The 24,924-nt window shown below is 55.6% G+C and overlaps 1 protein-coding gene across 2 annotated transcripts in view; it reads left to right on the top strand.

Moving 5' to 3' along the window:
* The first annotated feature begins 12,521 nt into the window (after positions 1-12,521).
* TP53INP2 (tumor protein p53 inducible nuclear protein 2) overlaps positions 12,522-24,924 on the top strand; it is a 17,485-nt gene continuing 5,082 nt past the window's right edge. The window contains exons 1-3 of one of the 2 annotated variants that reach the window (XM_057376684.1): positions 12,522-12,704; positions 20,043-20,356; positions 23,765-23,894. In XM_057376684.1, the coding sequence (XP_057232667.1) occupies positions 20,233-20,356; positions 23,765-23,894 (254 nt within the window). In that variant the 5' untranslated portion in view covers positions 12,522-12,704; positions 20,043-20,232. Of the gene's footprint in view, positions 12,705-20,042; positions 20,357-23,584; positions 23,895-24,924 lie in introns of both variants that reach the window. The other variant, XM_057376683.1, reaches the window with a different exon arrangement.

Below are 24,924 nucleotides of genomic sequence, written 5' to 3'. Positions count from 1 at the left end.
GAAAACTGGAAGTTTTCCCACTGTGCTGTAATGGAGCTGAATGACCTGACGCGGATGAAAAGAGCCCTTGCCTGCACCTTTCCCTCTGGCTTAAGCCAGCAGYGAAGTCAGTTGTGAAGTTCTGGGTGATTTGAGAGGTCCAGTGGCTGTGGGAGTCTGGTTGGTCTCACTCTCAGCAGGATGACCTGTGCCTATGCCCTCCAAAAGCCAGCACAGACCCRCTATGGAAGTTCCTGCCTCTGTACAGGGTTGTACAAAGCTGGACTTGCTGTGTCTTCCTCATCCTGGGAGCACCCTCAAGGATGGGAGTCTTGGTCACTCTCTTTGGGTACCYTGAGAGCTGAGGCAGAGTGAGGAGRAGCTGTACCCGACTAAGGTGTGACGTGAGCCTGATCTGAGCACGTCTGCTGGGACCATGGACCTTTAAAAAGCCTGTGTGTCTTGCAAGTGACACCAAGCCCTGTGCTGGGCTGGCCTGACTGCAGCTGGGGCTGAAACATTTTGTCTATATTTAGTGCATTTTTCAGATAACCCTCAATCTATTTTTGGGCCGTGTACTGACTTGGGCACTGTTTTTGCTCTTGTGCTCAACTGTATCACAGGTCAAAGCCTTTCCATTTTCAGGATCCTCAGGTATGCAAATGTTTGGAAGGGGGTTAAGGAGAAAGCAGGCAAATGAGCTTTTCTACTTCTTATTTAATATTTAAAAAAAGGTGAGCAAATTATTTTCAAAACATTTTGATAGAGCAGCTAAGCCTGGAAACCATGAAAGGTCTTTGCTAACTCTTTCTGCCTCTCAGAGAGGCAGAAACCTGGGGCTTCATATGGGAGAGAATGGGAGAAGTTCAAGAACATCTTCTGCCTGGAGTGGTTCTTGAGGGTTTCATCTCCATGTGCAACATGGAGAGAGCAGAGGGATCCAAGGGCAATTTCAGTGATGGGTCCTTATAAGGCTGCTGTGGCTGGGCTCAGTGACAGCCATCCTCCTGGTGGGAGAACTTGGCTGGCAGGACCTGGGTGTCTGCCAAGACCCGATGGAAATGCCTGAGAGCAGGAAACTTCAAAGCTGCCTGCGTTTTGCTGTTTTTAAGGTCAGCTCCTWGGAAAGTGCCATGCTGGGGCAGGCCACCATCTGAGGAGCAAAGTGACAGGCACATGTGTCCCCAGCATCCCCGTGCCAGGGTGACCGGTCTCACTTGCTGTGATGGGTCAGAGCAGTGTGGTGACACGAGGGCTGGATTAGCTCCACCCATCTTGGGAGGTCCTGGACAGGGAAAGCACCACACTCTGGAGTGGAGCTGGGCAGTGCAGTGCTCCTGCAAGTCACGCCAGACCAGTGCCACCAGCAAGCTTGATCCRGGAGGGTGAGCACTGCAGAGCCGCATCTGGCTGGGCATGCCACCACGCTTACACTCGGCCTGCACCCAGGAGCCASATGACGTAACCCAGAGGCACAGGGTTACTAGGGATTATGTATATTTTAAAACTCCTCTGTGTATCAAAGGTCTTGGGATGGTGCCCAAAGAACTAAGGAAAACCTTTCCCCTTGTTCTGTCCTCAAATTTGGAGYCCCATCTCCAATGTCACTGCAATCCTAATTCCTCTCCTGGCTCCAGGGGAGGGTGACTCGGTCCTTCAGCAAGCTGCCAAGGTGTACACAGCAGCACTCTGCCTTGCATGGGCAAGGGGGGAGGATATTTGAAATGCCACAGAGTCCTTGAGGGCTCTCAGCCCTGTCACCCAGCTCTGCAGTGTTTACCTCCACCCCAGCCTCGCGTGGTGAGACCGGATACRCCCAGCCGAGGTCAGCCCAGGGCTCATGGAAAGGCAGAGCTGTTGTCTCCCATCTGCCTTGGGGGTGACCTTGGCCCCAGCCTGCAGCACCCAAAGAGCACTGGCAGAGCCTGGCTCACCCCGCACCCACCAYGGCAGGACCCCTCTCCCTGCCCCTGTGCTGGGCTGCTGGAGGGGCCCTGCCAGCACGAGCAGGTGCTTGGCAGCACCYGGAGCAAACATGGTGTTATGATCCAATTCAATTCCAGAAGAGCAGAGGAAACTAAGTGTGTGAAAAAGCAAACCAAATGAAGAAAGGTTCAAAATATTCCCAAAACGAGATTAAAACCAAACGAGATTAAATGTCGATGCCAAAAAATTCATAYACTTTATTTGATAGTAAAAGAGGCAAAGAGAAAGAAAGAGAGAAGAAAGAAATAGAAAAGAGTGTGCGTGGGTGGGGGGGTTGAGGCAGGGGGACAGGGAGAAGGTGATAGAGGTTAGATGGAAATATATCACACYTCTGGAAGTCCCAACGATGTCTCRTTGCTCYCCTCCATCCGKTCTTCTGGATGGTGAGGGTCCCCAGTGCTGCTGGTGCTGCTGCGATGCCACCACGCCAAAGAGTACAGAATSCAGTGCATTAATAAACGTTTTGGGCCATCTGGGAATGCCCACGTGTCACCCCTTCAGGGGGCTCGGTTTGACACTGTCCTTTACAACACTGTGGATTTGTTGCATCATCTCCGGTGTAGAGTCTGGGGACTCCTTTAGGGAAGCCTTTGATGGGCCACGACAGCCCCTCGATTGTCCCCGTGGATCAGCTTGTCCCGGGATGCAGGGCTCCACAGCTGAGCTCCTTTTTACACCAGAGCACGGGCTGTTCTGTGCCTCTGACCACAGGCACAACCAAAGTCTCTTTTCTCCCCCCATCACCCTTTGGTGTGAGGGTCTGTGCTGGCCGGGCAGCTGATAGCCCTGGGGGGATGGTCCCCACCCCGAAGGTGCTAAGCTTGATTTCCTTTGTGAATGTGTTCTCTCCCAGCTCTGAGTTGTTCTGTATCTTATTTTTGATCATCCAGCAAATAAACAGTGGAGCCAGGGTCCCATTCAGGGTTTTGGTGGCTTTCTGGGCAGCTTTTGTATATAATATAATATACAGATATATTATATATCTGCTATAATATGCAGAAAGTTCATCATGAAAATGTTTAAGTCACAAACTGTAGCATTTCAGTCTCTGACACATGGCCATTAACGCTGTCCATCCACAACTGCCAGCATGGGGAGGTATCTTGTGCTTGCATTTTTAGGAGCCGAACACATGAGGCACAGCCCCGTGTGSAGCCGCTCACTCTGGACATGCACAAGGCAGCACGGCTGCACGGTGGKCTGGCTGTGTGCCTGTGGGAGAGGGGCAGCAGGAGGAGACCAGGGCTCTGTTGGCCTGATTCATCTGAGACCTGCAGGCACCACAGCCCCATGTCCAGCAGCTCATCTCCTGTCAAGTACCAGCGGTGCAGTGGTGGGCTGGGACGTTTCTCCCCATGGCCCCAATGCGGCTCTGTGCTGCGGTGCTGTCCCCCCAGGCCCATGCATGAGGCTGTGACTCAGCCCGAGGGAATAACCACAAACCCCAAACATACCCTGGGGTGTAGAAAATGGGTTCTGGCCCTCTGCAGCCATGTTCCAGTCCCTCTCTCCAGATCCCCACCCCATGCCCGGCTGGCTGTAGCTGTGGTYCCACATCTTACGCTGTTCTGATGTGGGAGCTGTGCTCCTTCTCCAGTCAGGGCCGTGGCCATAACAGATCCAGCCATGCCACTGGTATTGCCCCCAAGCAGAGTTGCTGGCCTGACTGGATATAGCYCCGAGCTAATTTTACTCTGGCTGGTGGTGCACTTTTCAGGTCATTGGGGTGGGTGGTGGGCAGGGCTCAATGTCCTGGGGACATGCCGCGTGCAGGGATGTGCACACACCAGCTCTGCACAGATCCCAGGACCCAGGGAGGCACCCTGGGCATGATCACAGGAGATCTGTTCCCATCATCTCAGCATAAAAACCAGACTGTGGATTAAGAGGAGACTTTAGTGTTCCCTTCCTCCCCTCAATATAGTGAAACCTACACAGGGCAGGACATTTATAGCTGCCCTCCCTTATCGGACGCTCTCTTGGGTTTCASTACGGGGTGACACCTGGGAATGAGCTCTGGTGCTGCTGGAGGCAGCTGAGAGGAGGTTGCAGAGTCCTCCTGCCCTGCACAGCCCCACGGTGTCTGCAGACTGGGGCTGGCATTGGGCAAGGTGGGGACACAATGGTGGTGCCAGATTCCTACAGCACCCACTTCATGCCACTCAGAGCCATCCCATTTCTCTGTGAGCCTCAGGCAGGGGCGGTCTCTTGGTCTGGCATCACACCACTGCTGTGCCATCTGTGCCATGAATCTCCAAAGACTTCCTGGTGCTACCATACCTTACCACAGCCACAGGAGCTCAACAAGGACCCCTCCTTTGGAGAGATGCCATGTGCAAATCATCGAGCTACCTCCAGGRTCTCCATCAGCTCCCCAGCTCCTTCATCTCCTTTTTTCACACCTGGCTTCACAAYCTTGTTCCACAAAGGAGGTAAAGGTTTTCCCAACAGGGTCCTGAGAGCAATGGTCTCTCCAGGGAGAGACTGAGCCGAAGAACCAATGGCAGGGGGATCCCAGTGGGGCAGGAATCCTCCCAGCATCATGGACCAGGGAAGCRTGTAGGGAAAGCTGCAGGCAGCCAGTCCCTGTCCCCAGGGAGAGCCAGGCAAGACTGAGGCTTGGGTCTGCAGGAGCAGTGAGGTCTTTGCTGAGCCTGGGGCAGCTGCAGAGTGCAGGTCCCCTCCTGRCTGCCTCGAACCTCTGGGACATCTAGCTCAGCCACCATGGTGGCAGCTGGCCTCTCTCCTGGATGGCATGTCAGAGTCTGAAAACACAAGAAGGGTGACAGACACAACAAGGTGACTCAGCACAAAGCACAACCATCAGCACCGAGCTGGAACAGATCCTCCAAGACTGACGATACCGCTGCATGCTGGATAAGCCTGTCCTTGACCCGGGGATCCTACTCCAGCATGAACAAGTTAGATTGTCGAACCCATTAGGAAAGTGGAGCAGAGTTAGTGCTGGTGACCTGGCCAGAGCAGGCATCCAAGGCTGCTCCCACCAGCACAAAGTTCCCAGCCCCTTCCTGGGAAGCTGTGAGGAGACCTGCCCCTCCACATCAGGACAAAACCAAACTGCAGGACAGAGAACTCCTCAGTAGAGGGTTTCACTTCCCCCACTTTACTCAGACCTTCTGGGATGATGATGCTAATGGTGAGGCTGTGCAGTTTGGATGGGAGCACAGGCACCCAAAGGAAAGCCTAAGGGAGCTGCCTTGTCTCCACACCAGGACCGGGCTGTGTCACTGTGTCACCATGTCAACATGGTGGTGTCCAGCAGCAGTGTCCCCTGCAGACACCGCATGCTAGCGAAGGGGTGGTGGCAATGACCCTGTATCATGAGGTACAAGGACTAAAGGGAAGGAGCATGTCTGCATGGCACCAGCAAAGCGCAGGAGAACTGGTCCACCTGGAACACAACGCTTTGACCAATCTCTAACAAGCCTTAGCTGAACAATTAAGGCTGGGCAGCCACAGAAGAATGATTCTTTTACCCTGTAATTTTCCTTTCTCCTGAAATAGAAGACCCAGGTTTCGGTTGGGTCAATCATTTTAATTTGATTAGAATTGCTTTGGTTTGAATTTGAGTGTGAGAAGTTCCTGCCTCCATCCTAAAATTTAAAATAAAATTGGTACAGATATATGGGACTATGAGCAGATGAAGATTAAGTTGTCCATGGTGAGCACTATCTTGTGCCTCAGCCCAGACAGCTCAGGGTGGGCACTCCCAAACAAATCCATACTGAACTGTGGGAGGCCTGGCCAGGTGACTGAGTGTTTGCTCTTTTATTCAGCTTCAACCCAGCCTCTTTTTCTACTCTTGCCATAGAGGGCTGAGCCTCCCCAGCCTGGGTGGATCCCAGGGCTCAGCACCACTCTGCAGCAGGACCAACCGCCAAGACCTCATCTTGCACAAGACAAATGTGTGGCAGGAGTCAAAAGAACCAGAAACGCTCTTGTGTGGGAGGTGGCAGTTTCCACCTTCCACAGACGGGGCCTCAGCAGCATCACACCTGCCCTGACCCAGTGGGCTGCAGCACCTTCAGTGATGAAGGCATGGCCCCCTCCTGGGGTCCTTAGGCATGATTCAACCTTGACCTTAAAGAGGCCCCAAATGCTGATTCAAATGCTCATCCTACCTTTGGGACACTTAGTCTTGAGGGCAGCTTGGGAACACACTTGAATAAAGCACCACTGACTGGGCCAAACACYGGGCACCTCGTGGCACCTGTCTGGAGGGGGTCATTTTAACCCAGGAGCAGGCAGAAGAGCCAGAGGCGTGTGATCCAAACCCTGGAAAATCCAACTGCCCTGATTTATAGAAGCTACAAGGCCATGTCRTCACTGAAGCCCCTCAGGAGTGTCAGAGTCTCAAGGAACTCTATAGTGCTGAAGCTCCCAAGGGCTCCAGGGTCTTTGTCCAGCCTGTCTGGAGTCAGGAGKGCCATAGGAAGAGCAAACCTTGAGCCAGGGTCTATTCCTTGCCTCCACATCATGATGTGCCCTCTGGGGCACCTCCCCACGGCCCACTCACTCAATGGAGCTCACACTTTCCCTGTGGAGAACACCTTGCCCATGGAAGCACACTGCCCTATGGAGCACATCCCACCCCTGTGGAGCATATCCTACCCCTTGAAAACACATCTCACCCTTGTGGAGCACATCCCACCCTTGTGGAGCACATCCCACCCTTGTGGAGCACATCTCACCCATGTGGAACACATCTCACCCATGTGGAGCACATCCCACCCTTGTGGAGCACATCCCACCCTTGTGGAGCACATCACCCCACTGTGGCTTATAGCATGAGTTCTTTTGGGGTGGGGCTGGGGGACCCTGGAGGAAACAGGGATCCAGGGAGGCAGGGAATGATGAGCCTTGAGGGGATGCAAAAGCTGCCCAGACCATGAAGCAGGAAGGACCCACTGCTCCCTGGCAGTGGAGGGGCGCAGGGCATGATGTTGAAGGTGGAAGCAGAGTATCAGTGACACTGGAGTGGACCCATCAGGAACCGAGGATGGGATGTTCAGTGGCGGGTGGCTGTTAATGGSGCAGCACCTGCATTCCCCACCCCCTCCTGCAGTGCAGGCAGAGTGCAAGCGTTTGCCTGCTCTTCTTGTCTGTGACAGCTGCCTGCTCCCACCTCCAGCCTCTGGCAGAGGTGCTGAGGGGGTGGCAGTGCTGGGGTGACAGGGTGCTGCCATGTCCAGTCTCATGCCAGCCTCACACCTCACAGGCAGTGACCTYGCCTGCTTCACCCCGGCCAGCCAGGTTACTCCATGCTGACACACACACCCCAAAATTGCCTTGGGTCAAATTACTGGGTTCATCTCASCAGCTGCTATTTCCTTCTGTCCCCAAGCCAAGCGAGGAGCTTGTGCAAAACAAGGAGGTGTCAGCCCAGGGTGTCCTGAGTCAGAAYGCCGCCGGGCTGGGATCACGGGGCTGCTTGTGGAGGGGGCTCAGCACCATTCCCAGCAGCAGGGACACCCCGCCCCAGCCGGGCGCTGCTGAAAGGCGGCCAAACTTTGCCCTGATCACTCCCCCAAATACCTGCCTCCCTGGGCAGCCTTCCCAACCAGACACGGCTGCCTGGCCCAAAGCCCTTTCGCAGCCCTGTTTTTCAAAGTTGTTTTGGTGTCTCCTGGCAAAAGCTGCTGATGACCCAAATTCTAAATATAGAAGCAATTCCATCTTTTATGTGACAAATGCAAAACCTCTGTCCCTTGTTCATCTTGGGGAAACAGGTCTTTTTGTCAGAGAAGTGCAAATGTAACACCCAAATGTAACACCCAGATTTCTTTTCAGTGAGGTCACCTCCTGGCTGTGGTCATTCCCTGAGTGCAGTCATGGTATTTGTTCTAGGTGAATTCCTCCATGCTCCTTCACTGCCGGAAAGCCACACTCAGAGCCTCAGGCAGATCCCAGKTTCTTCATGGACCAGTCCCATCTCAGGTGCTGGGCAGTTCCTCCGGGCTCAAAGTGCATCTCTCCCAGGGCACAGCAGCTGGGGAGTCAGGCCCCTGTCTCTTTTCCTCACCCTGGAGTGCTGTGTGGGCTGTGGATGTCTATGGGTGGCACAAGGAGGTTTTATGGGGCTGGAGGGCGGTGGTTGCCCCATAGTTATGATCATCACCCATCCACTCTGCACCYTGCTCACATTACTGTCTCCCATCCAGGCCCTGCAGCACAGAGCAGCTCCTGCCCACTGCAGAGCACATCCCAGTCCCACAGGTGTTCCCAGGGGAGAAACTATGCCCAGCCTTGAAACAATCACAGGTTCCCTGAGTGCCTCACAACCCTTCTCCAGCGCGGGCCAGGGGGGTGAGCAGAGGTCTCTCTGTAGGGRGACCTGTGGAGGGGCTGGGAGCCAACACAAAGCCCTGTGCTGGGAGCAGGGAGGTGCTGGGAGCTGTAGGGGCTGGGAGCTGTGGCTGCAGGGAGCTCTGGGTGCTGGAAACTGTGTGCTGGGAGCAGGGGGTCACAGGGAGTTCTGGGTGCTGGAATCTGTGGAGTGCTGGGATCTGTGGGGTTCTGGGATCTGTGGAGTGCTGGGAGCTGGGGGGTGCTGGGAGCAGGGGGGTCCTGGCCACCAGGCAGTAAGTGACCAAAGTTGGTAATGCCCCCATTTCCCACTTGCCTGAGCCACAGTGCATCCACACAGCCCTGTCTCCTGCTGGGGCTGTACTGAACCCTTCCTTTGCCTGGGTGTGTGTCTGGCCTGACACAGCTTCATCTCTCTGCCAGGATCCCTCTGATGCCAGCAGAGAGGGGAAGGAAGAGGGAGCAGACACTGCTGTGAAGTCCTGTAGAMCTGGGATGAAGACCACCTGAGCCAGCCAGGCCTTGGGCATCTCTGGGAGGAGCAAGGCAGTGGGGGAGAAGCCACATTGAGCCTGTGCCTCATGCACCTTACTTTGGCCACCAAACTCCAGCAAGACCCCTGAGATATCTCAGAGACTGGTAGTTTTTTCCAGTTTAAGTTGCACACCTCCTGTCCCCAGKGCCACCACTCAAGGGGCCAGAGGGATGCCCAAGGAGATCAATGAGGATTTTTTATGATGTGAAGCAGTGCATGTTGCATTTTCTTGATTGACAACACAGAAAAACAACTTCAGGCAGGAGCTCCCAGGCAAATCCATCCCAAAGGGACAAGCAGCATGDAAACAGAGACCTGAGGAGCTGAGCTGTGACACATGCAGATACCAGAGATGTGGGTGATTGGTGGCACTTTCCAGTCTGCTTCACTGGGGCTGGGTGGGTGTCTGAGCATATCCCTGGGCCATGGAGTGGGTGCCCAAGAGCTTGCAGGGAGATGGGGGAGGCTGGGACAAGGGCGTCTGGGGAAGGAGAATGAGCAGCTTCAGCTCATTCATAGCAACCCTGAGATGAGTTGTTAGTCAGAGCTGGTGCTGGTAGCACACAGGTATGGCCTTGATCCCTGTATGGGCCATTCTCTTCAGAGCTGGACTCGATGATCATTGTGGGTCCCTTCCAGCTCAGTAGATTCTGTGATTCATTTCCCTGTTTTCTGCTGTTTGGTACAGAGCCTGTGAAGGACCARTGTCTCTGTGCACTGCACATGTACTTCAATAACTGCTCTTCCCAGCCCCAACTAACMAACACCCAGCTCCAATGTGGCAGCAAGCCCTGTGGCTCACTCAGATTGCGGTCTGCGGGCACCCAGGAGCTGCAAGAATTGAGGCAGCTGCTGACCCATAGCCCCAGGACATGGCTGGGAAATGCTTCTTCAGGCACTCAGCAGTCACCTGGTGACTTCAGCGTCACCAGGAGGAATGACTGGGGCAGAGCTCCCCGGGCTTGGGGAAAACTCATGGCAGGGATGCAGCAAGGTCACCCTAGGGACCTGCAGGGAAACCAGAGTAGGCAGCTGGGCTGGAGGGGTGCCCTGGATCCCCCTTCTCAGCCAATGCCAAATGATGAAGACATGTTCTTGGAGGGCTTTGCAAAGATCCAAACATACTATTATTTTCTGATCTTTTATTTTTTTCAGAAGTTTTGGGCAGCTGGACTCTGCATATTCTTTTTTCAATAAAGGACAAGTAAATGGGAATTGGAACTAGATGATSCTTAAGGGCCCTTGCAACTCAAATATAATGAGCACCCTGCCTACTTTGCATGCCATTTGTTGGGTGAAATGAAGCATGTGCATAACACCTTGCCAGAGGCTCTCAGCACTGCTCCCAAAACCTCCTGGGTGAAGAAGAAACCAACGTGACCACCTTCCTATTTTCAGCAGTCACCCAAATTCACAGCGTGCCTCCAGTTCTGCGCCTGAGCAGCAGAGCCCGAGGCACCTGCTGGGGTGGACTCACGCTGTGACACACCGAGCTCCAGCTCACTCCCCATTGCCTGGGGGCAGGTGAGGTGCAGTCAGCTGCCTGCTTGTCCTCCTCTCCAGGCACAGCCACCTTGGGCCTCGCAGCTCAACTGAGTGTGACTTTCCCAGTGACCYGAGAGCCAGGGCCATTCAGGAGTCAGACAGCTCATGCCCTGTGTCTCCGCATCCTACCCCAGGATGCCACGAGGGCACTCTGGTTTCCTTTCCCTTACTCAGTGTCAGCAGACACTGCTGTCCCTGGGGACAGTCTCTCCAGGCTCTCCTTGCTATCCCCATGCACAGRCAGGAGACACAGTGACGTAGACCCCGGGCTTATAGAACACGAAGGCTGGGCCACCACAGCTTCCTGCCCGCTGTGCCCTGTGCCAGCGAGATTAAAGTAATTTGTCACTGTCACACAGCACAGCTGTCACCCACCGCAGCAGCCCCTGACTGCAGCCCCAGCCAGGCACAGCAGGGCCCGGCAGCCGCTGCTGATGGCCCCAGGCTGGAGAGRAGCTCCTTCCTCTTCTTCACCGTGTGCGCAGCAGCCTCCCCAGCAGTAAATCAGCGCGGCTACACGCTGGCCTGGGAGAGGGCTGCCACCCTGTTTTGGCTGTAAAAGACCARGGCAGGGTGCAGCAGAGCCTGAAGCATTTCCTATCTCTGTGGGAAGGGTGAGAGGGTCATCCCATTTAAATCAGCCCTTTAGGGCACATACCAGCACAAATGGGGCCATTTACCCCGGGACATGTTTCACCCTAACAAAAGTAATTCTGTTACATTTGTTTTTATCCCCTCCTTTATGGCAGCAGGATTAAAGGTTTATTTCTACACTCCTCCTGCAGCCAGCAGGAGCCATGATGTAATCACTCCATGCAAAACCAGGACTTGGAAAAGCAGCAAAATGAGCACCCATGGGCAGCAGGAGCTCTTTGCTTCAGGCAGGGACCAGGCTSAGGGTCAAGTGTGGTTATGCTGTAACTTCTGGGTGTCTTCTGCAGATCCYCTCCTGCTCCRCCCAGCAGTGCTGGGCACCCCCTGTTCTTGAGCATTAACTGATACTGCTATGGCCAGCTCAGAATGTCCTCCATGGACATCCCAAATGAGTGGATTTCCTGCTTAAGTCTGTTTCAAACTTCATGTGTTTCTGCTCCCCTCTGGCAAAGTGGGGTAGGAGCTCTGCAGGRTGGCAGCTCTCCTCCCAAAATGGTTTACACTCTTTTGCAAGATCCTTCAATTATAGAAGACTAAATGTTAYTTAATTTGTGACCTCTGGTTGAATGAGACACAATTAACTTCTGCCTCTYGTGAATTTGTGGTGGGGAATTCTCACCTGTGGTGCCAGATGAGTCCTAACTGTTCCATGCATGATGCAGACATGCAAACTGCTCCATTAATGACTGTTTTAATAAATGTTTTATCTTTATATAGACAATTTCCTGCCGTGTGACAAGCTTGGCACTGTGTCAAACCAAACCTCGGTCCCATGGTCAGTCCACACTGAGGATGAAGGCAAACCTGGCCATGCCCAGCAGCCTGAGGGGCTGTGACACTCCTGTTCCTGGTGCCAGCCTGCACGAAACCTCTCAGCCCTCTCTTGTCTCGCAGGTGGGTAATGGTTGGGTGCCGCATCGACGGGTTTCAGCCCCARCCCCTTTATTCATGTCTCACCAAAGCATCTCTTCGGATGAGGCCTCCGCAGCGCAGCAGTGAGAAGGGAGTGGGTGTCTGGGAAGCCTTGAGCCTGTGCCTTCCCCTCGGCAGGGGACAGCATATCCCCCCGCACCCTTCCTGTCCCCCCCGCCGCGTCCTCGGGACGCTGCGGGCGGAACTGGGTTCTATGGCTTATTTTATTTTTTTTTTTTTTCAGTGGCTTCAGCCCTTATTTTTCGTCCATCTCCTTTCTCCCACTCCCGTTACGTCTCGGTGCCGGAGCTACCCGCTCGCCCCGCACCCYCCGGGTCCCAGCCCTTACCCTCGACCCCAACACTCCGGAGGTCCCAGCCCCTCGCCGCCCCCTTCCCGGGGACTCCGCCGCCTCTCCGGCCCCGCGGCGCGAAGAGCCCCGAGCGACCCCGGCCTCGCCCACTCGCGTCCCCCCGAGACCCCGCTCCCCACCCGGGACCCCCGGCCCCGCCCCGGGGCGGGCCCCGCCCTCCCTGCGCCCTCTCCCATTGGCTGCGGCGGCGGGTGGGCGGGGCCGCTTTGTGACGTAACGATCAGCTGTCGGAAGGTCCCGATTTGTGCGGGGGAGCGGCGCGCGCTCGGCAGAACCTCGGGATCCGCACCGGCCCCGCACCGGCCCCGCACCGGCCCCGCACCGGCACCGGCCCCGCACCGGCCCCGCACCGGCACTACCTCAGCGCCTCCCGCCTCCCGGCACCGCACGGCAGTGAGTCCCGCGGGACGGGGACGGGGTTGGGGTTCGGGTCGGGGCTGGGTCGGCGGGCTCGCACCGCCCGTACGGGCAGGGGGCCCGGCGCGGGGGGGGGGATGTGATGGGGGCGTCCCGGGATCCCCGGCTCCAGCCCCCCCCGCCACTGTTGTTTGTTTCTTCATCACCGGATTAAGATTTGCGGTCGTTCCCCGCTCCCATTGGCTGAGCTGTGGTGACGTCGTTCATTTGCATATGACATTGAGACGTCACAGCGCTTCCCCCCGTTGTCCCGCGGTGACCCCGCCAGCCTGGGGGGGATGGCGACGGTGGGACGTGAGACCTGCCCGCGGTGGTCACGSGTGGGTGGTCACCGTGTCGCTTCCGCGCCAGTCGCTGCTGTGACTTTTCTCAGCAGGAAACGTGGATGTGTCTCCCCTGTGATGTTTAGACGCTCTTCGGGTGCAAAACGTTGCTTTTTGAAGAAGGAATGTGAATATATAAATACATGTAAATAYATGAAATATGYCATAGAATCATAGAATCACAGAATGAGTCGGGTTGGGAGTGTGTGACCTTAAAAATAATCTTGTTCCAACCTCCTGCCATGGGCAGGAATGCCTTYCTATACTATGGATTATATATACTATATGAAGTATAGTATAAATAATATACTATATGTAATGAATATGCGTAAAGAATGTAAATAGATGTAAATCTGTAATACAGAAAAGTATTATCTATTTAACTGATTTCCAGGAATCCTTGGTGCTTTGGAATCTGTCTTTAGATCTCAATTGTCTTTGTAAATGCCACCAGTTTTAAGGAGATTCAGAGTGTGCTTTGATATTTGTGTTGGGTTTAATTGTGCTGCCCAGGAGGGGGCCGTGCGTGGCAGGGGCAGGCTCAGGTCTGTGCCATGGGGCAGCTCCACCAMATACCAGGATGCTGAACCCATGAGTACCACACATAGCATCTCCTTTTGGTATTGCTGCTCTAAGGGCATCTGCTTTGGGACAGCTCTAAAAAGCAGTGAGTCCTAAAAGAGCAACTTTCCTCTGGGTTTTATGTCTCTCACCTCAGCTTGGCTGAGTTTGGTAAGCCCTGGGAATTAATTCTGCTCCCTTCCGAGGGGACTCATTGTGGAAAAACCTGGACTTTATGGAATGTAGAAACATGTTTAAAAGGGCATTATTGCTCTTGTAATTCTTTTATGCATATACATACACACATTTGTGTAGGGAAGCTCCAGCCCTGCTCAGAGCACCTGAGCAAGGGGACTGGCACTCTGGAATCCCAAAATACTGGATTAAACTGTTTCCCTTGGGCCCAGCAACACCCGGTGCTGAAGTGGCACCAGCRAGGGCTGAGCTGGGCAGGTGCCAAGTGCTGTTCCTTGTTTGGCCAAGGTTTTGCTGGGGTAGGAAACCATCCCAGAAACCCTCCCAGAAACAGGTGTTGGGCTCTGGTACAGGATGTGCTGGACCTCCTTTCCCACCAGGTCTTATCTAATGAATACTATGAACTATTTTGTTTTGCTCTAAAATAAATCTTTCCTCTCCTTCCATATTTCCTCCCCCTGCAAAAAACCTACCCCCCAAAAAAACCCACCAAAAAAACCCCAAACCAAAAACCCCAACAGAAAGCAACAACAAAAAACAAAAGCCACCAAAAAAAAACAAAACCCAAAAAACCCCCACCCCACCAACCCAAACAACAAGCCTACAATAAAAAAAGGCAAAAGCTGTCTGCTATAGCTCACTGTCACTGTTGAGAACCCATTGCATCAAACTGCTGCTTATCTGGCTGAACACAAAAGGAAAAATATAAACGTTTTTCCCCAGATAATAAAATGGTAATACCTGGTCAYAGCAAGACTGGAACACTCTGTGACAGTAACTTGTATCTCAGGGGTTTTTAATGCTGCCTGCACAGTGACCCCTGCCCTGGCAAGGGGAGCCCTGAGTGGGCTTGGGGGGTGCTGGTGGGGAGCTCAGGGCTGCTGTGGTGTCAGAGTCCAGACTGCCAGGTCCTGTTCAGCCTCTGTGATTTAGGGAGGCTATAATGTGGGGCTGCTGCTCCCTTCCCGGTGTGCAGCCCCTTAGGATCCCTCCCTCCTTGGGATATTTCACCCAGTGCATCCCAGAGAGGAAAGTTCTAAAATTTCATAGCACAGCTCATGGCAAATCTAAAATTTCCTGGATCCTGCCAGCCACTGACAGATTTTCCAGGACTGTGTGTGATGATATCAAACAGCACAAGGTCACATTTGTCCTTGCAAATGCAGCAGTGACACAAGAGCTGGTGCAGAGGCAGAGACCAGCTCCTGGAAAAACATTTCCCCCTCATTCAGTAGGGCCCCCTCCTGCAAGTGGGATCTGGAGGAGCATGTGGGAACTCCAGCCCCTGCTGAGACCTTGGACTGGCTGAGGGAAGCCCTTCCAGGTACTGGCTTGGTCTGTGCTTAGTAAGAAGAGTCTCATGTTGAARAGTTTTTTGGGATTTTTCAAGCTGCTCTCTGTCTCCCCTGCTTCCATTGCCCTGCTCTGCCACAGAAGAGGCTCCAGCTGTGGATCAGCCTCTGTTTTGCTGGAATCAGCCTGTCTGTGCTGGCAGCAGCCTCGGSGTGCAGCTCTGCCCCTGTTCCCAAGGGAACCCCATCAACGAGCCCCAGGGCTGGCAAAGCAACAGGATGGSCTAGAGCTGTTGTTGTGGGACCAAATGCGTTAATGCAGCCCTGCCGAGCTGTCCTGGGCAGGTTCCTGCCAGCTCTGGTCCCTCCCTTGATTGGGATGGACAGAGGGAAGCACAGGGATGATTCACGGGTCACTTTTGGGGTGGTGAGCAGAGCTCCCCTGAGCTGCCCAGCTGCCAGATCCCCTTCTCTTGTGTTTCGTGTTTCTGTGCTAGGTTTGGGATTTTCATGCACCCAGCACAGCGAGCTTGTTGAACGCTTGTCTAATTTAGGTAAAATKAGTTGAAAATCCCAAGTGGGTTGGAGGAAGGCACCTGATTTGTACCTCCGCTGCCTCCGGGATGACTGCGCGGGGTATTCTTAGCTCTGCCGAGGAAGGACCGCTCCTGCCGCCTGTCAGCAGCATCCCTCCCGCTGCCAAGTATTTATGGAAAGTTTCAGGGAGCCTGTTGCCATTTCTAAGGGAGTTGCTGTTGTTCTTTCAGACTGTGACTTTTGAGAGCTGCCAGTCCTGCGACGCTGCAGCTCCTGCCCYGGCGAGCTCCTGGCGCATCCCAGGGCTTTGCTGCTGATCCTGTTCCCTATTCTTAGCTCCTGCAGTTATTTGCAGCCACAGTGACTCAGAAAACTAATTATTGTGTCAAAGTTTCTGAAGGGGAAAGATTACTTGATGCATTGTAGTTTCCTTACTTCCACTTTAACTTTTAATATTTAATACCTTCTGGTTTGTTGTCAAAGACTGTTGGACTTTCTGGAAGCATTCTGATCAATAGAATTCGTTTAGAAACTCATCTGCCCCCAAGTGAGTGTMCCCCGTTGGGGGTGCAGTGCCTGGAATGGGCTGACATGCCAAGTAAGGGGGTTTGTGGAAGCCTGGGAAGGATGGCAGCTGTCCTGTGGCAGTGGCTCCAGCTCTGGCAGGGAACAGGGTGTTTTTTGGGGCAGCTGGGTGTTTTTTGGGGCAGCTCAGCCCCAAGGATGTGGTGCGCAGGCAGTCCCCTTGTGCCCTGAGCAGGGACACCTGGGACACACCTCCCCCACAGATGTGCGGCACCTGCAGATCCAGGAAAGCTGGGCAGAGGAGCCAGTTCCTGGTTCTGTGTCTGTTCCAAACTGGTTCTGTGGGCACCACCTCCTCCTAGTGGCAAGTGACTTCTGTCCCCTGTCAGGGACACATTGGGGTCCCTCCTGTGCTGCTGTTCCCATGAGGCTGCTGGCCCTCTTCCCCTGGTGTAAACGGRGCAAATGTTTGCCACAGGGAAAAAAGGCTTTCCAAATACCTGGATAAACTTCGGAGCTTGATCTGCTGCCCCAGCYAGAGAAGGGCTGGGTGGAACCTGCAGGGATGGAGGTGGCCATCTCACTGCCTGGGTAGGAGGCAGCCAAGGAGCCTTTTGCCTCCTGAAGGCAGCAGGTCAGCCCCAGCCCTCTGTGAGGAGCTGATGGAGGAGGTTGCCAGGAGGGTCTGGAGCAGCTTAGGGCCAGGAGCTGCTCCCTTGGAGGGCCTGGGAGATTGCAGACTCACAGACTGGTTGGGGCTCGAAAGGAGTTACAGAGCTTCTTATCCCACCCCCTGCCATGGGCAGAGACATCTTCCACTGTTCCAGGGCACTCCAAGCCCTGTCCAACCTGGCCTTGGACWCTRCCAGGGATCCAGGGGCAGCCACAGCTTCTCTGGGCACCCTATGTCAGGGCCTGCCCACCCTCACAGGGAGGAATTTCTTCCTAACAWCCAATCTAAATATCTGCTTTTTTAGTTTAAAATAATTTCCCCTTGTTCTGTGACCCTCTGCCTGTGTAAAAAGCTTATCTCTCTAATTTTTATAAGCCTAAAACACTGGAARGGGCTCAAGGACTCCCKGGAGCCTTCTCTTCTCTAAGCTGAACACCCCCAGCTCTCCCAGCCTGGCTCAGAGCTGAGGGGCTCCAGCCCTTGGAGCATCTCTGTGGTCTCCTCTGGACTGGCTCTGCAACTCCACACCCTTGCTGYGCTGGGCCCCAGGGCTGGGGCAGCTCCGCAGGTGTCTCAGGGTCTCACCTGTGCAGGGCAGAGGGGCAGAATCCCCCCCTCAGCTCTGCCCAGGCTGTGGGATCAGCCCAGCCCAGGGCTGGTTTCTGGGCTGTCAGTACCCATGGCTGGGTCACATCCCATTTGTCAGCCCCAGCAGCCCCAAGTCCCTCTCCCAGGGCTGATCTCAAGCCACCCAGCCCCCAGCTTGTGCTGGGGCTGCCCTGACCCAGGTGCAGGACCTTGCACTTGCACTTGGTTGAAGTTCATGGGGTTCACATGAGCCCACTGCCCCAGCCTGCCCAGGACCCTCTGATGCCYYATCCCTTCTCTCTGCTGAACTGACTGCTCCACACAACTCAGTGTCCTCCACAAACCTGCTGAGAATTTTGGAGATCAGAGCCTCATCCTGCTTCTTCAACCTGAGTTTTTCAGAGCAGACAGGACAAAGTCAGGGGAAGGATTCATGCTCATTTTAGCCCTTGCCTACATTTTGGCCTTGCTGCTGCCTTCATCCTGAAGGTTTGATCCTGAAGGCTTTGCCAGGGGCCTCTTGCAGCTCCCTGGGCACCACCATGGGGTTGATCCTACCTCTGAAGCCCACCCATGGCCCACAGTGCAGCACAGACCCCCTTGCACCAGGGAGGGGTTCAGGGCCACCCCACACTCTTTGGCTCAGAGAGGGTGATAGCTGGTGACTTACTTGAATTCTTTTGGGAATGATCCTTTAACATGATCCATTTCAAGTTGTGCTCTTAGGGRAGCTTTTAAACCTCTCCTGCTTCCCCCAGAGCTATGGCAACTGTCTGTGAGCCACTGGGCCTTAAGTTAAATTTGGGAGAGGGGACAATTGAAAATAATTGTGTCTGTTGTGTCTTCATAAAAGACAAGTTCCCTCTGGGTTGGGGTGGGCCCCTGGGGAGTCCGAACACCCTGCTATTTTCTGGAGACTGGCTCCTCCTACACAGGCAGGTGCTCTGAGCTGTTCCTGGGGGGAGCAGTTTTCCTGCTGTCCTGGGAAAGCTGTTGTCATGTCTTAACAGAAGAAAAGGTAAAGGTTTTGGCYGTGTCATTGGCCACTTGACTTTGAGCTTGCTGGGGGATGAGCCCCTTGCTGGGGGCCTGCAGAGCAAGGGAAGTGCTTGCTGCAGCAAAACATTCCAGGCTGCCTTTGCYGGGGCTGCAGTGAAAATCCCTGCCTGGCTCAGCCCCTGTCCTGTGGTGGCTGCTGGGTGCATTTCTGGGTGACCTTTCCCTGGCAGCCAGACTGGGGCCACTCCCTTGCCCTGGCCTGCATGCCAGCTCCTGGTGGGTGATATCCATCTCTAGGCCGGGAAAACCACTGACAGCTACATGAGGCAGAGTATGGACAGTGTCCTTGCAGTGTGGGGGGCTTGGGGCACAGCACAGGGGAYCCTGCTGTCCCCAGTCCCAGTGTGTCACCCTGAGGCCATGCCTGGTGACACSGGGGCCAGCCTTGGCTGAAATTCCCCAGCTCAGTGAGCACATGAACCCACTCTTGGCTTTGCACTGAGCCAGGGCCATGGTGGCCTTGGGGACTGTGACTGTGACCCTCCGTGCTGCCACAAGCTGCCCCACTCCCTCCTGCCCTGGCACCTGGGAAGGAGGGAACRGTGGGAGACCCTGGAACATCACCAGCAGGAACCAGGGGTAAAACAGTGATGAGTGGAACAGAGGTGAGGCAGGGGCCCTCCAAGGGCTGAGATGAGAGCCAGCAGCATCCTGGGCTCAGCTCTCAGCATTGGCAGCAGATGGGGGRGATTCTGCCCCTCTGCCCATTCAGGTGACACCCCTGCTGCAGAGCTGCCCCAGCCCTGGGGCCTGGCACAGCAAGGGTAGGGGGCTGCTGGAGCCAGTCCAGAGGAGACCACAGAGATGCTCCAAGGGCTGGAGCTCCTCGGTTCTGAGCCAGGCTGAGCTGGAGGTGTTCATCCAGGAGGAGAGGAGACTCTGGAGAGGCTTCAGAGCTCTTTCCTGGGCCTAAAGGGGCTCCAGGAGAACTGAAGAAGGATTTGGGACAAGGGATGGAGGGACAGAACAAGGAGGAATGGTTTCCCAGTGCCAGAGGGCAGGGATGGATGGGATATTGGGAGGGAATTCTTCCCTGTGAGGGTGGGCAGCCCTGGCACAGGGTGCCCAGAGAAGCTGTGGCTGCCCCTGRATCCCTGGMAGTGTCCAAGGKCAGGCTGGACATTGGGGCTTGGAGCATCCTGGGACAGTGGAAGGTGTCCCTGCYCATGGCAGGGGGTGGGGCRAGAGGATCTYTAAGGTCCCTTCCCACCCAAACCCATTTGGGATTCTGTGACAATGCTGTCCTTGCCCTGGCTGATGCAAGGACTCCCTAGGTTTGCCTGACCTAGGGACAGCTCTGTCCCTGCCAGCTCAGGGGATGGATCTCCTGGGACCCCCCACCCAGGAGAACGGGGACACCATGGGGGCACAGGCRCCCAGCCCTTCACTGCTGCTTTCAGACATGACACCTGATGTCCCCAGCTGGGACAGCCCATGGCACGGATCAGTGCCAGAGCCACCTTTTTGCTGTCCCCTCGAGCCTATCCAAGCCCCTGGGATGCAGAAGGGCCTAATGGAAGCCTGGTTTAATGTGCTGTTCCTTTTTGTCTCCCTTTTACAGGCCTTTGCACTGAAGCCAAGTGAAGAACCTCACAACTGCACTGCACATCACTCAGCTCTGATTTCTCTGTCATCAAGATTTCAAGGGCTGTTTTCCTCCTCCCTGCCCATCTCTCCCGTGTCTGTGCCTGGAAGCTGGTGCCCAGCAGTAGCTCTATCTCCCTGTCCATCCTGCTGGACATCTCCCCACCATGTTTCAGCGTCTCACCAGCCTCTTCTTCAGTGACAGCAACACACCAGAGGGCCTGGAAGAGCCCAAACCCTTTGTYGAGGAGGAGGAGGAGGAGGATGGCTGGCTCATAATTGACCTTGCAGGTGAGGAAAGCAGCAGAACTAGCCTCCCAGAGCCTCTGCTGCACCTTGTMTCTCCAGAGCTGGGTAAACCCCTAGTCAGCAGATGAGCTTATACCACATGGGATCAGCTCTGCCCTTCATTTTCCCTGCCCTGGTCCCCTTGCCCTGCCCATGGTGCCTGGCCCTGTGATCAATGCAGCAGCCCCTGACWCACTGCTCCTTTTCCCTTTCCTCTCCCCGTGATGGTTTTGGGCTTTCTGCCGCGGTGCCACAGCRTCTCCAGCTGGGGTTGCTGCTGCCTGGCAGYGTCCRGGTGCCTCCATGCCAGGAGGGGACYCTGGCAAGGCACCAGCCAGGGACATTGCCCGGGGTTTGGCTGTGCTTCTGCCTGCCAGGGGTCGATGGGTGGGGGACCCAGCCCTGCAGGCTCTGCCACCGGCTGTGGCACTGCCATGGCCTCGGCTGAGCTGTGCCCGGGACAGCCCTTTTCCAGGAAGAGTCAGGCTCAGCAGCTGCTCCCTGCCCTGCCCCTGCTGACAGCAAACCAGACGCCTGCTCCCCTGGGAGACCCCAACCCCAGGGCACTGGTGGGACACCAACATTTTCCCAATGTGAAGGCAGGTGGCAGTGATGCCTGCCTGTCCCAGCTGGGGATGTGCCACCAGTGATCTGGCCATGTTTGGGTCATTTAAGAGGAGTAAATCTCAGCTCCATAGGAGTTATCTTCCCAAATTATTCCCAGTGCCCATGCCAAGCACAAGGGAAGTTTGGCATCAGGTCCCTGTTCCTAGAGAGCCTACAGGGCTTCCCATTCCCAGAGCCATCCAGAGCCCTGTTTCACAGCAACCAGGCATATTGAACTCCTCCTGTGCAGATCTTCTCCAACTCTGTTCAAACCTTGGAGTTTCTGTTGTAGATTGATGACTCAGCCAATTGCAATGATGTTTTTATGACCTTTTCCTTGCGAATCCAGCAGTGACCAGAGACAAACCCTGCTGCCTGTGCAGGATATCCCCATGGCTGTGCTCTGCTTTGGCAGCCCTGGGTAGTTGTGATGGCCCAGCCTAGGGGAGCACAGATATCAGCTTTAGGAGGAGGGTTTTGTCCTCCTTCTTGCAGGCAGCAGGGCTCTGAGCAGATGTTCCCTGCCTGTTGCCCAAGCATGTTTTTGTGATTTGAATTGTTCATTAGGGTTTTTTCCCATATATGGCCTGAAGAGGGGACCAGAGCAGGGACAAGCCTGGGATGGGGGACAGGTGAGAGCACTGGGGAGAGCTGCTGGAGGTGATGGGTGATGTGGGCATGGGCAGATGTGGAGGATTCCCTGTTCCCTGGGCATTCAGGTGACTGTCCAGGGAGGGTCACAGCAGTGCCATGGCAGGGGGCTGTGACAAGGAGCTCCCTGGAGCAGCAGGCACGCAGCTGCCACATGTCGGGGCCAGCTGGCAGCAGCTGCAGGACCTAAAGCATGCCAGGAGTAGCCAGCAGCTTCCCCAGCCCGGGAAACACTGCACTGTGCCCTGAACCCTGGGTGCAGACTGCAGCTGGCTCAGAGGGTACCAGGGCTTGACTCTGGCACAAAACACTTCCCTGTTTTTATGATGAGGAGCTCTCGATGCAGTACTGGCATCCAGCAGTGTCTGCCTGTGAATGCCACCCCAGTGCTGGTTCAGCTGCAGGCTGTTCCCACAGCAGACCCTGAGGAGTGGGGGACTGCATTCTTTCAGCTCCATTTCTGGGGCTTGAGTTATACCCAGTACTCCAAGAACCAAACCTGGAGACTCCAGCCCCATCCTTCCCTTGGAGCCGTGGTGGCCAGCAGCAGCTCCCAGCCTGGCTCCCTCCCAGCAGCAGAGTGGCAGCCTAGGGAGCCTCTTTGGCCCTTGTCAGCCTGGTCATTGCCCCCTGTGTTGCAAAATACACCCAAATTACTCAGATGTTCTCACAATGTTTCAGATGCCACTCTTGCCCCTTTGCTCAGCCYGGCTCTGCTCAGCACGCAGGGAGGGCACAAAGAATTACCCAGGATGTGGCTGCTTCACAAAGGTGCTTGAGGGTCCCATAATATTGCTTGTGACAGTAAAGCCCACCTTGGCAAAGGATGGGGACAGGGTAGCCCCCTGATCCCTGTGCCCACTGACTGCGGCTGTGGGAGTGCTGCTGGACTGGGGWTGCTCCAGCCAGGCTTGGTGGCTGTCTCCAGGCTCACAGACAATCTCCAGCCCAGCACRTCAACAACTGTTAATAGATTGATATCCTCTGACCTGGAGAAAGATRTTCTCCTACTTGCAAGGCCAGCTGTGGCCTGTTCCGAGCTCTGGGCTGAGGCATCAGCTGCAGGAGCTGGAGATGCAGGGAGCCAGGAATACCTGGGCGTTTCTCCACGTAGGAGCAGATTCATCTGTGCTTGTTCCTGCTCCCTCATTCAGCTGCAGGGTTACATGTGTCCATATGGATATTGCACTACCTCCTCCCTGTCACTGACACCAGTTCCTTAAATCCCACTGATGAGTCTGGGAATGGGTGTGGGCATCCCAGCATTAGGTGCAGGCTTCCTTCCCATTACACCACCAGTAATTCCGAGCACAGGCAGCCCAGAAAAACACTGGCCCAAGTGCTGTGTCCAGGTGGAGATGAGGAGGGGAAGGCAGGGAAGGCATGGAAGGCAGGGAAGGCATGGAAGGCTGGGGGGGTGGGGGGATGGTTCAGCTTCTGGATCAGCCACTCAAAATTTGGCTTCTAACAGGCTGAAGTTGAAAGCATAGTGAAAACTTTTGCTCAAGAATTTATCCCCATTTTTTCTTCCAGAGAAAAGGTGTGGACTGTTTTTCTGCTCTTTGTGTGCTTGGTTTCCATGTTTGAGGAGTGCTGGGTGGGGTTTGTGAGCACAGGCATGTCGGCATTCCCCGGCACGGCCCGGYCCGGCCCAGGTGCCATCAGAACGGGGAAAGCAGCGTTTCTCRCTGGCTGAACTTCTTCTCTCCCTTTGAGAAGGAAAAAAAAAAAACATTGCTGCAGAAAACCCTGCTGTTCCCGCCACGTTTTGGTTCATGTTGTGTAAGCAGAGCCGTCGGCAGCCAGGCCGGGTCCCCGGAGCGCSGGGTTCTGGCCAGGGCGCGGCGGCGGTAGGTGTCAGTGCACTAACGATGCCCCTTTCTCTCCCCCTCCCTTCCTCCCTCCCTCCCCACTGTCCATGGTATGTGTGTGTGTCCCCGCTGCGCCCCGCATGGCTCTGCACCCCCGCCCCAGGCAGCCGTGCCCGCCCCGGCCCCGCCCGGCGCCCGGCTGCTGGCGGTACCGGGCGCTCGGCGCGACCCCGCCCGACACCCCCCGGGCCGCCACCACCACCGGCCGCTTCCCCGGCTCCGGCCGGTCCCTGCTTGATGGACGAGAGTTGGTTTGTCACCCCTCCCCCCTGTTTTACTGCAGAGGAGCCCGGCCCCGATGGCGTGGGGAGCAGCCCCATGGAGGACCTGCTCATCGAGCACCCCAGCATGTCCGTCTACGTCACCAGCACCCTCGAGGTGGATGGGGARGGCCCCGAGGACGATGTTGCAGCGTGAGTGCGCTTTGAGGGTGTTTGGGGGGCTGGCAGCCCCAGCATCCCCTGAGAGACCAGGGTGGATGGTCAGTCCTGCTGTCCCAAATCCCCACCTGCACCCAGGAGTGTTTCAGCCATGGATGTGGTGGGGCAGTGGGGGACATCAGTGTCCCCACACCCATCTTGGGGAACACCCTGCACATCTGGCAGGTGCCCCGGCTGGCACCATGGGGAGCTGGCAGCCCCCATGTCCCAAAATCCTCTGCTAAGGGGCTCTCAGGAGCATGTCTGTATGGCCATGGGTGCAGAACATGAGTTTGGCATTGGGCTGTAGTGGCAGAGGGCTCTGTCCCTCTCCCCTGGCCTCAGCAGGGTCTTCTGGCACAGCCACCAATGCCACTCCTGGGGCACACCACACCCATCCTTGGGTTTCATCCTGAAGCTCTGCACTCCCCCCGGGATTGCCCTCCACTACCCAGCAGCCCAGGAAAAACCTGGAGCATGCACACGCTCAGCCCGGCCACTGCCAGATGAGTCCTGGCTGCTGCCGTGCCATGGGGTCCCTGCTGTCCCCCGAGGCCCAGCCCTCCAACACCTCCCCCTGGAACCCCTCAGTGGGGCAGGAGAGGAGTAACAATTTGGGGTGAACTTTGCCCCAGACCAGGAGACACTGTTCCTGGTTAGGGGACAGCATTCCTAGTTAGGGGACACCATTCTTGGTTAAAGAACACCAATCCTGGTTAGGTGACATTGGTCTTGGCTAGTAGACACTTCAGTCTTCTAGTCCTTTAGGACTTCGCTCTTTCCAAAGTCTCCCTGAGGGCCACATCTTGATCTCCAGAGCTTCAGGAACTCCTCARTGCTGGAGGGGGCAGAAAAAGGCTAAAGGGAACCTAAGACTAGCCAGGGCTCCAAAGGGGTCACCGTGGGTTGCAGACAGACTGGGCTCAAGCAGCAGCCACAGCAGAGCTCTGTGGAAACGCCCGGTTGCTGGCGGTACCTGGATTTACCCGTGTATCCCAGAGCCTGCCGTGCTGGAGCATCCCTC

The sequence above is a fragment of the Malurus melanocephalus genome, unplaced genomic scaffold (genome assembly GCF_030028575.1).
Source record: "Malurus melanocephalus ecotype Western Australia unplaced genomic scaffold, MMel_1.1 scaffold_287, whole genome shotgun sequence".
Classification (NCBI taxonomy): domain Eukaryota; kingdom Metazoa; phylum Chordata; class Aves; order Passeriformes; family Maluridae; genus Malurus; species Malurus melanocephalus.
Note: the sequence above shows the minus strand (reverse complement) of the source record. Positions and strands in the feature narration are given on the sequence as shown.